The 12,797-nt window shown below is 54.9% G+C and overlaps 1 protein-coding gene across 1 annotated transcript in view; it reads left to right on the forward strand.

The window, feature by feature from the left end:
• MYLK (myosin light chain kinase) overlaps positions 1-12,797 on the forward strand; it is a gene marked incomplete at its 5' end in the record, with an annotated part of 113,526 nt that overhangs the window by 30,712 nt on the left and 70,017 nt on the right. The window contains 2 exons of the mRNA XM_081085427.1: positions 4,082-4,153; positions 4,580-5,745. Coding sequence (XP_080941553.1) covers positions 4,082-4,153; positions 4,580-5,745 — 1,238 coding nt within the window. The remainder of the gene's footprint in view (positions 1-4,081; positions 4,154-4,579; positions 5,746-12,797) is intronic.

The following is a 12,797-nucleotide window of genomic DNA, read 5'->3' on the forward strand; positions in this document are numbered from 1 at the left end:
GTAGGCTGGCCAGTCACCCTGCTAGCAGCCATTGGTAGTGTGCCCAGACCCACCAACAGCCTTTGCCTGGTGCCTGAACCAGTTATTCTAAGGAAGGCAAATCTGCATCCAAAATAGGCAGAAGACACACTCTTCCTCTCTCCTAGGTCAGTACGGATCATGGAAACTTTATATGTGAGAACAGAGCTTGTCTGTATGGAAGGAGTAGTGCTTTGAGGCAGTTACTCATGTCAATCAAACCAGACATCCAAAAAGAGATGAGCTTTGGGGGGCCTTTTGAGGAAAACAGGCTGAGGCTTAGCAACTAAGTTAAGGGCCTGCCTGCCGAGGGCCTGTTGGATAGGCTGAGCAAGAAAGGGTAGGAAGGCAAGGCACGGGCAGTGGGAAGCCAGCCAGGCCAGCGTGGAGAGCTGCTCTGGGAGGTCGGCAGGCAGACTGTCTGGGCCCAGCTGCGGACAGTCATAAAACTTAGACTGTCCCAGTTGGAAGGGACTTCAGAAGTTAGCTCGCCGCCTCCTCATTTAATAATGGGGGAAACTGAGGTCTCGGGGTCATGGCCTTGCTCGTGGCCACCCAAAGGCCAGTACAGAGCCCAGATTAGAACCCTAATCTCTGCCTTGGAATCAGATGCGCTTTTGTTCCTGGTTTCTTCCAAGTGCACTGGGGACTTAGGGAACCTGGGAAATCGCACTGGAGTCCCCACCCCCAGCAGCCCTTGCTCCTTTCCCTCCCCAAAGCCCAGTCTTTTCATCCCTTGGGGAGGCTGGTGCCCTGGCCTTGGCTTCGTCCCCAGCCGAGAAGGAGCGAGCCAGTGGAAAGTTCTCCTGGGGAATGTGTGCCAGGCCTGCCAGGGCCTCATTCCCCTCTTGCTTTTCTCATCCTGACAGGAATCAGACCTCAACCCAGGGCAGAATGCCTTTCAAGGAGGAACTGGATGGCTGGGAGGAAGAGGGGGTGGGAAGGCTGGGGTGGGGGTACATATGGTGGGTGGTTTCTAGCTCCCCTTCCCTTCCCTAGCTTTTCTCTCCTGAACTAAAAGGGGAAATGTCAAAAAGTGAGTTCCAAATTCCAGCTAAACTATTTAAAAGATTTTTGCTTCCCAAGAAATCAAATCTTTAATTTTGCCTATAAAAATCCATTCCAGAGGTGGGTGATTTAGAGTGGGACAGGCCCCAAGGCGTTGTAGCAAGGAGAGGACTTCTTATTCGGGAGTTGGGAGGTGGGTGCAGAAGGAGCTCTGTCCGTATAGGGTAATAGGCCCATATCCTCTGGGGCAGCACCTGCGCTGGGCGTGGGCCAGGGGCCTCATCTCGGCCCCAGCACATACTTCTGACTGAGTATGCGATGATACCAAAGATGGCCCCAAAGGCTGTTCCAGCTGGGAGGTTATCTCGGGTGGGTCCCAGGCAGCAAGCCTCTCTGATCTTTGAAGGTTTTCAGTGAACCATGATTTGCCTTTAAGGCCCTGCAGAGATTTAAGTTTATAGCTGCAGAAAGAGTGACCCCCCCCGAGACCACCTCTAGGAATGATTCACTTGGTGGGCCAGCCATGGGAATCCCAAGTTCTACACCCCCTACCAGCCCCCCAGACTGCCCTGGGGGCTCTGAGTGAGGCCTGGGAATGGGCTGAGCAGCAGGCTGCTTGTGCTGCCCTCCTTGAGGGCAGGGATTGGCAAACAACAGAACCCCTTACCTGTGTCCCCCCACGAGGAGACAAAGCTTACTCCAGCTCAGTTAAAGCTTCCGAGGAGTGTGGCTGGGGTAGAGCAGGGCCATCTGGTCAGTGTCTGCTCCTGGTTTCTGCATCTGGCCTGCGTTCTACTTGTGACAAGAGCAAACTCAGTGAAGAAGATGTTGAAAAGGGCTCCCAGGAAACATGGCCCTTGGGCATCCTGTCCTCCTGCTTCCCACCAACTCCGGGCGCCAACCCTGTGCCTGAAAGAAAAGTGGGAAAAGGATGGCCTAATTCTGGCCAGCAGCCTGGCAGGGGCTGGTCCTCCGCCCAAAGGAATTCCCACAGTTATTCCTCAGGTTGACCCAAGTCCTGTAGCCTTCTGTGTTGAGTGTTCAGGGTGCTGTGGGGGCCCCTGAGCCTTCTCAGGGCCTGGCACCAGGGAGGCACCTAATTGCTCGTTGTTGAGCAAAGAAGCACCCTGGGCTGTCGAACTCTCCAGACATGAGGCTTCCTGAACCTTGAGCCTGTGCCCCCTGAGAGGAAGCCTTGAGGAAGGTGGCCCAGAGGGTACCCAACAGATTAGAGGAGGAAGAGGGCAGCAAAGATCAACCTCTCTCTCTTTCAAATGGGTCCTAGTACCGGGGAGTGAGCAGCAACCCCCAGCAGCCCTGAGAGTCCTCTGCCATACCATGGGCTGCCCCTGTCTGACCCAGAGTCGGCCCTCCATGGGGAGGGAAACCGGGCAAAAGGTACCCACATCCATCAGCAGAGCTCCGTGAACTCGTGTTCAGATGTCTGTCCATGTGGGGTGACTGGTGCATGGGCACATATTCCCAAACACGGACCTGCAGGTGCCGGTGCCCACCAGGTTGACCCCACATACATGCGAACCCGTGCGTGTGGCTGACCTATACATATGCACATAGACGCACACACACACACACATCCCGGAATAGATTTGTACTGATGAGCACTGTAGAGTGGGGTAGGAAGGTCACAGGTCTTGGATTTAGGTAGACCCATGTCCCAGCCTCTTTGCCCGCTAGTTAGCTCTGTGGGTTTAGGCGAATTACTTTACCATCATAAGACTCATTTTTCCTACCTATAAAAATGGTGCTGACCCCAGCCTCACAGAGCTGTCATAATATTAAGTGAGGTGGGTTATGTGAGGAACCTGTCGCAGAGCTTGGCACACCTGTGCTAGCAGGTGAGGCAGGCTCAGTCCCTGAAGGGCTGGTAAGATGGTTGTGTGCAGTGGGATGTGTGGGACACCCCAGAACCCCAGCACTGCCTCACAGAAATTCCTGAGCCTCCTTTCCTTACCTTTCAAACGGACATAATGGTTCTCTATGCCTCACTGGGATGCTTGGGGACAAGAACGAGAACAGATACGACATGATGAGAGCTGGAGGGTGCTGTATATAACACGGGTGTCTATCACTATGAAGCCTTTGGCTTTCAGACCTGCCTCCACCCCTTGCACCGGCAAGCAGGACCTCTTGGCTGGTCAGAGCTCAGAAACGCCAGCAGATGGCAGCCTTGTGGGGCTGGTGGGCTGAGCTGCTGCTCTATGTCGTCCAGGCACCCAAGCTTGGAATAGCCCCTCTGCTGAGCAGAAGGGACCCAGCTGGTCACCCACCAGCTCAGAGAGACTGAACAGTTTTATCAGCTGCTGGAGAATCCAGAGCCCCATCTGAGGGAAGAAGAGAGAGGGCCACCCATTAGGGAGACCCCTGCTAGGTTTCAGTGCAGAAAGTTCTGACCTGAGGGCATTAGCCAATGAGTACGGATTGGAGGGTGTTTTCATTTCTTGAGCAGGCAAAGGAGAAGTAGTGGGGGGAGGGGGACACTGTAGAGGAGAGGGAAGTACCCAGCTCTGTATTAAGGGAGTACAGAGTCAAACTCAAGGTCACTGGCAGGCTGACCAAGGCCGCACACTCTAGACCAGCGGTCGCCAGCAGTGAGGCCCGAAAGGTTGGCAACCGCTGCTCTTGACCAAGCAGCTCCATCACGGCCCCCATTAGTTTAGTCTTTACTCTTCTTTTATTGATTGAGTGATCTATTGATTGAATTATTTTTGCAATATACTTACAGAAAAGTATTGCAACTTCTGGATGCTTATCTTAGCTGTTGTCCAGAAGATCCTGGTTTGTTTTTGTTGTTTTTTTCCTTTTTAAACAAGAGCTGGGAAAATAAAGGGTGAGCCAAGGAGAGGGGGGTAGGGCCCTGCTCTAAGTCTAGGGCTGGGGTTGGCCTGTTGGGGTCACAGCTAAGCCTGTGGTCCCATCTTTCCTGGAGCCAGCAGCGAGCCTGCGGTCAAGTCCTGCCGGCCCTTCCCTCATCGCAGCCCGAGAAGGCCCTCAGCCGAGAGCCTCTTGATCTGTACTGACCCCTTGAATTCCTTAGGAACCGGGTTGGCGAATGCAGTTGCCAAGTGTCACTGATGCTACAGAGCAGCCCGACCCGAGCCCCCCTGCGGTGAGTGCCCCCCAGGAGCTGACTGGCCAGGCCCCATGCCACCACCCACGCACCTTCCTCCTGGCCCTGCAGGCCCAGCCCAACAGTCCCAGATTGTTTGTGTCCTCGGGCTGAGCTGCCCAAGCCAAGAGGGAGCGATTGGAAGGCGAATGAGGGAGGGAGAGCAGGGAGGGGGTGAATTTCTCTTTTTTTTTTGCACACACCCTTATAAGGCTACTGAAGTCATTACCGATGTAACAAACCAACTAAGCAAGCAAGCTCCTCTCACCAATGTTCCCTTCTATAAACACAGCCTGGCCAGCCCCCACCATTCCTTCCCCTCCCCTCCACCCTGCCTCCCTCAGGGATTTGCTCTCCCCTGACGTCTCTTTTTCTCCCGGCCCCTTTTCCTGCTGCTGCTTTCCTTTTCCCCCTCACTGGTTGCAGGGGGAGGGAGCCTGCCAGCTGTGAGGGCCTCTGTGGCCGAGGAGTTGGTGCTGATGGTGGTGATGGTGACTGCTATGGGACCCTGAGGCCTAGCTGGCCGGCGAGAGGGCAGGGTTGGCCAGAGGAGGAGGACGGCGAAGGCGTGCGGGGGTTGCTGAAGAGGCGTGTGGAGACCCGGCAGCACACGGAGGAGGCCATCCGCCAGCAGGAGGTGGAGCAGCTGGACTTCCGCGACCTCCTGGGGAAGAAGGTGAGCACCAAGACCGTGTCGGAGGAAGACCTGAAGGAGATCCCAGCCGAGCAGATGGATTTCCGCGCCAACCTGCAGCGGCAAGTGAAGCCCAAGACCCTGTCCGAGGAAGAGAGGAAGGTGCACAGTCCCCAGCAGGTTGACTTCCGCTCTGTCTTGGCCAAGAAGGGGACTCCCAAGACCCCAGTGCCTGAGAAGGTACCACCTGCAAAACCTGCCACCCCGGATTTCCGCTCAGTGCTGGGCAGCAAGAAAAAATTACCAGCAGAGAATGGGAGCAGCAGTGCTGAGGCCTTGAATGCCAAAGTGGCAGAAAGTCCCAAGGCTGTGGGCAATGCCCAGCCTTCAGGGCCCCTGAAACCTGTGGGCAATGCCAAGCCTGCTGAGACCCCGAAACCCATGGGCAATGCCAAGCCTGCTGAGACTCTGAAACCTGTGGGTAATGCCAAGCCAGCTGAGACCCCAAAACCCTTGGGCAACGCCAAACCGGCTGAGACCCCCAAACCCTTGGGCAACGCCAAACCAGCCGAAACCCCAAAACCCCTGGGAAATGCCAAGCCTGCTGAGACCCTGAAACCTACGAGCAATGCCAAGCCTGTTGAAACCCCCAAACCCTTGGACAATACCAAGCCAGCTGAGATCCCAAAACCAGCTGGGAAAGAAGAACTCAAGAAGGAGGTTAAGAATGATGTGAACTGCAAGAGGGGGCCTTCAGGAGGCACAGATAACGAGCAAAGATCAGAGAGCCAAGGGACAGCCCCGACCTTCACGGAGAAGCTGCGAGATGTCCATGTGGCAGAGGGCGAGAAGCTGCTGCTCCAGTGCCAGGTGTCCTCTGACCCCCCGGCCACCGTCACCTGGACGCTGAATGGAAAGACACTCAAGACTACCAAGTTCATCATCCTCTCCCAAGAAGGTAATGAGGGCAGGGCTGGGGAGGAAGGGGCTTTGTATCGCTGCCAGCTCATGGAGCCGTGGTCTTATTGATCAGCACTCATAGCCCAGAGCCTCTGTGTCCCCCTCTGTCGCGGGACAGGTGCCCCACTCAGGGTCCTTGGGGGTGTAGGTGGGAGTCTAGTTCTGTGGCGCATGCCCAGGTCTCAGCATCTGTCCAGCAGAGCCCTCTCCCAGCACCTCAGCAGCAGCCCCCTCAGAGCACGGGGGCCTGTACTAACGCCCCACAGCTCTTGCTTGGAGAGGGCTCTGTTCACAGGCTTGGAAATAGAGGCACAGGGTCCGGTGCCTCCCGGGAGCCCTGAGCTGACAGTTGCTTTTGCAGCAGCATTTTGGGTTTGGGGAAGGGTGTGCGGTGATGGGATGGCACAGGACTGATTTAGGGTCAGCAGCTGAAGTCTTGGTAACATTGTGGGTTTGAAGGGACCTGTGCGGGAGCCCAAAACTCCAAACATCCCCTGTGGCACACACTCACCGGCAGACAGAGCTGCTCGCTTCCTAATTTGGATGAGACTTTTGTTTGCTGCTAGTTCACATTCTTGAGTGGTGGGGAGAAGAAGGGGGGCTCTAAGTCTTGCCATCTGGGTCCTTTCGGGGTCTGGAGTTCTAGAGAAGTGACAGGAGTGAGGGGGTATTTTCCCTGGACCCTCAATTTGGTTTGAAGTGTTTTTGTAAATCCCAAACCTGGGAGGGAGCTCCAAGACCAGCAGACTCCCCACACCCCACTCTGGTGGCCACCGCTAGAACAGGTTCCGGCCTGAGCGTGAGGCTGGTGCTGGTGGCGCTGGCAGGGCAGGGGACAAAGCTTCCCGAAAGTCATAGTCCTTTTACCCTGAGGGGCAGAGAGCTGCCACAGCGGAGGCCCAACTGACAGGTCCTGTCAAATCCAGAGCAGCTGAGATGGCAGAAACATCCCCCGCCCTGCACTGTGCTGCTCTCCACGGCTCTCCACTCGAGGCCTCCCTGACCCCTTGATCTGCTGCCTGCCTCCGTCCTAAAACCCAGAGTGAAGCACCTGAAGATAGCAGTAGCCCCCACAGCTCACGACGAAGCTCCTCTCTTCACGCTGCAGCTCAGACAGCAGGTCTGGAAGACTGGAGCATTTTGAATCTAAATGCTGACGTAGTAAGGGGGAAATGGGCCAGGAGAGAGAAAAATGTTGAATTTTCTGCATGTGTTGACGGGATACCTTTTTCACAGGCATAGGGCCATACTGGGAGGGTCCTCCAGAAGTCATCTCACCCCCCCCCCCCCCCGCCTCTGCTGTGCAGCCTGTACACACCGGGGGCGTGGGGATTGCTGTGGTGAGATGTCCAGGGGACTGGATGCCACAGCCTTCCCGTCACCCCCGTGGGCCCCTCTCGTTTGGAAAGTCTTTGGTAAAACTGATCCAGAGCTTTGATCAGCGGCATTTCCCTGTGGCGATCTCTCTGGGCAGCAGGGAGGGTGGGCAGCTGCCGCCCTTGGGACCTGTGTGCCCCACAGGCTTGCGCCATGTGATGTCCATGGCAGCACAACCTCAGGAGACGGACGTTCCGCCAGCTGAAGGCAAGGCACAAAGCTGTGCGTCTGGAACCTGCAGAGCCACCAGCAGCCACTTACAAACAATCCACTCGACTAAACTGAAGAAATGAAAAGAAGGCCGGCACAAGGAGAAGATAGAGAGAGACTGGGAAGGGGGTGGGAGGGGACTGTGCAGACAGCCCTAAATCCAACTTTTAAAAATATTTTATTTTATTTATTTATTTTTTTAATATATTTTATTGATTTTTTACAGAGAGGAAGGGAGAGAGATAGAGAGTTAGAAACATCGATCAGCTGCCTCCTGCACATCTCCTACTGGGGATGTGCCCGCAACCCAGGTACATGCCCTTGACCAGAATCGAACCCGGGACCTTTCAGTCTGCAGGCCAACGCTCTATCCACTGAGCCAAACCGGTTTCGGCTAAAAATATCTTAAATATTTGTAATTCTCCTTCGAAAACTAAGAATAGCTGGCATTTATTGGACACTATGTGCCCGGCACTGTCCCAGACATCTGACACTTTTCACTCGTTTAATCCTCACGACTATACTGCCCCTCTGACAGAGAAGTTAAGCACCTTGCTCAAGGTTGCGCGGCTAGTTCGTAACCGGGCCGGGGTTTGAATGCAGGCAGTCCCGATGCCTAGACCACTATGATATGTTACCTCTAAGTTAATTCTTGTTACCACGGCAGCATGCTGGTGCAGCTGAGAAACCTTTCCTGACCCATCAGCTCACCAAGAGAATTGTCCATCACGGAAAAATGCTAATGGCTACTCCTCAGCACTGTCCACAGTGGTCAGGAGGCTGGAAGACTGGTGGTGCCCTCGGGCTTGCCCAGTTCCTGGTAGTTTCACTGCAGTGGAGGAAGCAGACCCTGAAACAGGCCTGTCTGTCTGGCCACATAGAGAGAATGCCTGTCTCAAAATACCAGTCCCACTTTCTTTCTGTCCACCATTCCTTCTTCAGAGCTTCACTCTCCAAGTCTTTGAGATCCTGGGCTAGGAGAGAGCCTATCTTGAAGAGTTCAGTGACCACTTCAGCAGGCCCCACTGCACAGGGTAGGTCCCTCGGAGAGCTGTGAGTGGACTTGCTGTCGATAGAAAGAGAGGACGTGTGCTCAGTGATCAGACTATCCCAGTCAAGTGCCTGCTTCTGGGAGCAGGGCAGGAGGAGAGGGAGCCGCCTGCTGGGGCCCTGGTGGTGAGAGAACTGGGCCTAGAAAGGCACCTTGAAGGTGGGCCAGGACTCCCAGCCCAGAAGAGGGGGGGTGTGGGTTTCCCAGGTAGGGGCTCAGCCACAGGGAGCACAGGCCTGCCCACAGCACGGTCCGGCTCTAGGGGAAGGCATGGCCTCATTCCACCCTGTGTCATGCTGACGACCTCTATTCCAAAGGCAATAGGGAGCCAGGAAAGAGTTTTGAATGAGGAGCAATGCACACCAAGCTGGGGTTTAGGGGGCTTGATTGACTCCGTGCCCAGAGCCACGTAAGGGGCCCGCTGAAGAGGTCAGGGAGAAAGGTGGTGGGCCTGAGCTAACAAGGCAGACATGGGCACAGACAGGAAATAACCTGTTGAAGAAGCCAGGACAGAATTCACAGAACCTGTGGCTTGGAAGGGTGGGGGTGGAGGGGTAGAGAAGAGGAAGGAGTGGAAGACCGCTGAGCGTCAGTGTCTGGGTGGCTGGGGTCACAGTGCGAGCATCCGTGGATATGGGAAGCTGTGGTTTGTAGGAGAAAATGGAGGGGGTGGCTGTGCGGGTCTCCGGGCCCTTCACCCCCACAACACCCTCTCGCCCCCACCTCCTGACTTGGAACTCTTCTTGCCCCACTGCATGGAACCTTGTGCTGTCTTCTCTCCTAAGGTCAAGATTCACTTCCTCCAGGCTGCCTTCCGGGACTGTTGTGACCAGCCTTTGGCCACAGAGGCTCTTGTGCCCTCCTCCCCCTACCTCATGTTTGTCTGGGCACCAGCTGCTAGTGGATGCTCTGTTTATAGGTTTCAGGGGGCTTCATGCAACCTGTAACTGGGATAGGGCTCGTAGCCTGCAGGCCCCCCGAAACAGGATTAAGTCAACCCCATTTCGTGCCGCGGAGAGCAGAGTTGTGACCGCAGCCCAGTTGGTTGGAGCCCATTAATATTCGGAGGAACATATGGAGGTGTCCTCCCTCTTCCTGCATCTCCCAGAGCTGCAGGTACCTGGTGTTCAGGTACAATGCTGGGCCCGCCCTCCAGGCCCGTAGGGTGGGAGGCCAGGGAGCCGGGGGCACTGTGCTGCTCCCCAGGGGCTTTCTTCTTTATGCCTTGTTCCTGCCCCCAGGCCAGACTTCTTTCCTGGCAAACATCTGTCCCAGTCTAATGACAAGGATTCATTTTTGTTGCTGTCGTCAACAATGATTCATTTTTTTTTAATTGCCTTCAGTGTGAGATCTAGCAAAAGCTTTTTGAAAACTTCTATAAGTTCATCCTACAAAAGGATTTATGTAGCACCTACTCTGCATGAGGCACTATTCTAGCCCTTTTCATTGTAGGCACAATCCACTCAAGAATTCTGAGTTGGGAGAGGTTTTTTCCCTTTAAGAAACTGCAGGTATACCTTGGAAATTCTGTGGGTTCGGTTCCAAACCACTGCAGTAAAGCAAGTCGTAATGCAATAAGACAAGTCGTAATCTTTTTGCTGGTGAAGAGTCTTACCTTCAGTTTGTAGAAAAAAACAACAACTCAATACCTGTGAGGCGCAATAAAGCGAGGTATGCCTGTATATTTTTTATTAGAGGCCCGATGCACGGAATTCTTGCGGGTAGGCCTTCGCAGCCCCGGCTGCCTTGTGGCCTTGCCCCCCACCCGCCCCCACCTTGGCCTGGCGCTGCCTGTGTCTGCCACCACACACCCCTGGTTCCCTGGTTCTGTGGGGCCCCCTCCCCGCACCCCCCCCCCCCCATCGATTGCCCCACAGAGGGTGGCCTGGGCCTTCCTCTTTGGGGCGATCGTGGAGTCCCCCCCTCCATTGATCGCCCCGCTGGCCGGTGGCCTGGGCCTCCCTCTGCGGGGCCATTGTGGGACGATGGTGGGCCCCCCAACCAATCGCATCGCACTGGCCTTGGCTGGCCTGGCACCAGTGCATGTCATAGCATGGTCGTCCGGAAGGTTGTCCGGATGGTCGTTCTGCTGTTCAGTCGATTTGCATTTTACACTTTTATTAAATTATAGATAAGGTAGGTTATATTTCATTAAATGTTCGTGACTTTTCTTTTGCGTAAATCTTACCAGGTCACCTGCTGCAGACATTCGCCTCTGTCATTCTCAGTATGGCAAATATTTTTGTTACTGTGACTACATTCCAGGCTCAGGAAAAACATTCATAATGACTGTGGTCACTGCCCTCCAGAGCCAGTGTGGGAGACAGACACCGGTTTCAGCAATGGTCTTGAGAGACCTGTTTTGATTCAGATGAGCTCAGAAGAGGTCCATCTATGGCCTTAGGCGTGCTTAGGAGTGACACGAGGGCACCGTCCCTGAGGAGGTGACTTGGAGCTAGTCGCTCCGTCCAGACATGCCAGGAGCCAGGCCCTGCCTTCTGAGGCAGCCTGGGAGCAGAGTCTCCAAGGCTCCGGGCCGCGCCCTCCACCGTGCACACCCCTGTCCTCTCTGTACCCGCACACCCGGGAAAGGAGCCAGGTGGGGACCTCAGACCCCATGACCGTGAGAGGCTCTCCCAGGGACAGTTTAGCTGAGCCATTCATTGGACTCCTGGCTCTGTGGTAACCGCTCCCATCCCCCTCACCTCCCTCTCAGAATTCCCCACCAGGCTGAGGCTTCTCACAAAAACAGGCTGGGAACCGCTCTCCTTCTGGAGGTCAGGAATAAGCTGTCCCACAGGAAATACCAGATTCTTCTCTCTGAGCCTGCCCGGGGCCCTCCCCCAGCCCACGCATGTGGCCAGGGGTCCAGGCTCTAAGCAGCTGGAAACGCTGCACTGCCTGCAGTGACGCTTTCCCTGGTAAGGGGCGAGGGCTGGGGTCAAATGCTCCACTTGTCCTGGTGGTCTCTGTACTGTCTTGGCAGTTTGTGCCATTTTGGTTTAAGGCTGAAGGCAGCTGGGCGACTGAAACCAAAAGGCAATCAAGGATCCGAACAGGATGTGCACTGGGCCTGGGTATCTGCTCCCAGCGCCTTCGTCTCCGACGGAGGGGAAATGGCAGGATGGGGTCTGTTTCCTTTAAGCTTCAAGTTTGGGGGCCAGAGGTCATCTCAGCCTTCTGCTGCCCCAGATAAATGGAAATTTCTCTCTCTAGAAGATAGTTAACCTCATTCCTCCATTCCTGTGCCTCACAGTTCATGGTCTCGTGATGAATGTCCTAAAAATCCAACCTAAACTCTTTCTGTGGCAGTTTCTGCAGATTCTGTGTCCTACAGTGAAAGGGATCCCGGCCCGTTGCCCTCCCCTGGGGGAGAACTTAGTGAGGTCTTGCCAAGAGGCAAGTTCTTACAAGGGGGTGGAGGGTGCCGATCAGCCATCCTGCCTCAGGTGGTCGGTAGACTGCAGTTTCCTTGGGGTTTGTTGTTGTTGTTGTTGTTTCTTCAAATATAAGCAAAAGTTATTTGGAAAGTTACAGAGTTAGAAAAAGTGAGCCAGCTGGACTGCATGGGCTCAGGAAATGAGGCAAAAGAATGGTCCTTGGAGCTTAGGAGAGAGTGAGAGCAAAGGTGAGTTCTTGAAGATGAAGAGGGAGGAAAGGTGCAGGTGAGACAGAGAGAGAGAGAGAGAGAGAGAGAGAGAGAGAGAGAGAGAGAGAGAGAGAGAAAGAGAGAGAGAGAGAGAGAGAGAGAGAGAGAGAAAATTAACCGAGGTGTCCCTGTTTAAGGCAGACCCAGGTGCCAAGAAGTAAAGGGAACTATTACAACTCTGCTGTCTCTCCCAGCCTTAGGGAGGCTCTCTGGGCAGAATTGGCATCATCCTTCCTCTCTCTGAATATCCTCGTATTTGTTGTGCATCTAATCAAGGGGAGGGTACTTTTTGAGATCGAAGGCCTTTGGGACTTGTGCCTGGCGACCTCCCTTCTGGCCATGCCACCTACACATACACACAGCTCTGCCCACCCAGGGCAGTCGCAGGGGGCAGGGAGGTGGCCAAAGCCATTGCTCCAGGCAGCAGGATGCACGTGGCTCTGGTGTTGTCCCCCTCCTTGTGTGATGACTGCTCCCCTGATGGCAGGGGCAGCTTTGGACAGGACGTCGTGCTCTTTGCTTGTAAGTCTCAAGACAGGAACTAGGGAAGTGATTGCTGTCCTCCTCCCTGGCTCGGCAGCCCAATATTCAGGGGATATTTGTTGAGAACAGCCTAGCCGAGAGAGACCCAGGATGGGTAAGGACCAGACCCCAGATGCCTGTGAATGTTCAGCCTGACTCCTCCTTCCCCCAACAAGGCCAGAAGAGGAGTGCTGGGGCCAGGTAGGCCAGTGAGAGTCGGTGGGGATGGAAGGCCATCTCT

Source organism: Myotis nattereri (assembly GCF_964212035.1).
Source record: "Myotis nattereri genome assembly, chromosome: 3".
Lineage (NCBI taxonomy): Eukaryota > Metazoa > Chordata > Mammalia > Chiroptera > Vespertilionidae > Myotis > Myotis nattereri.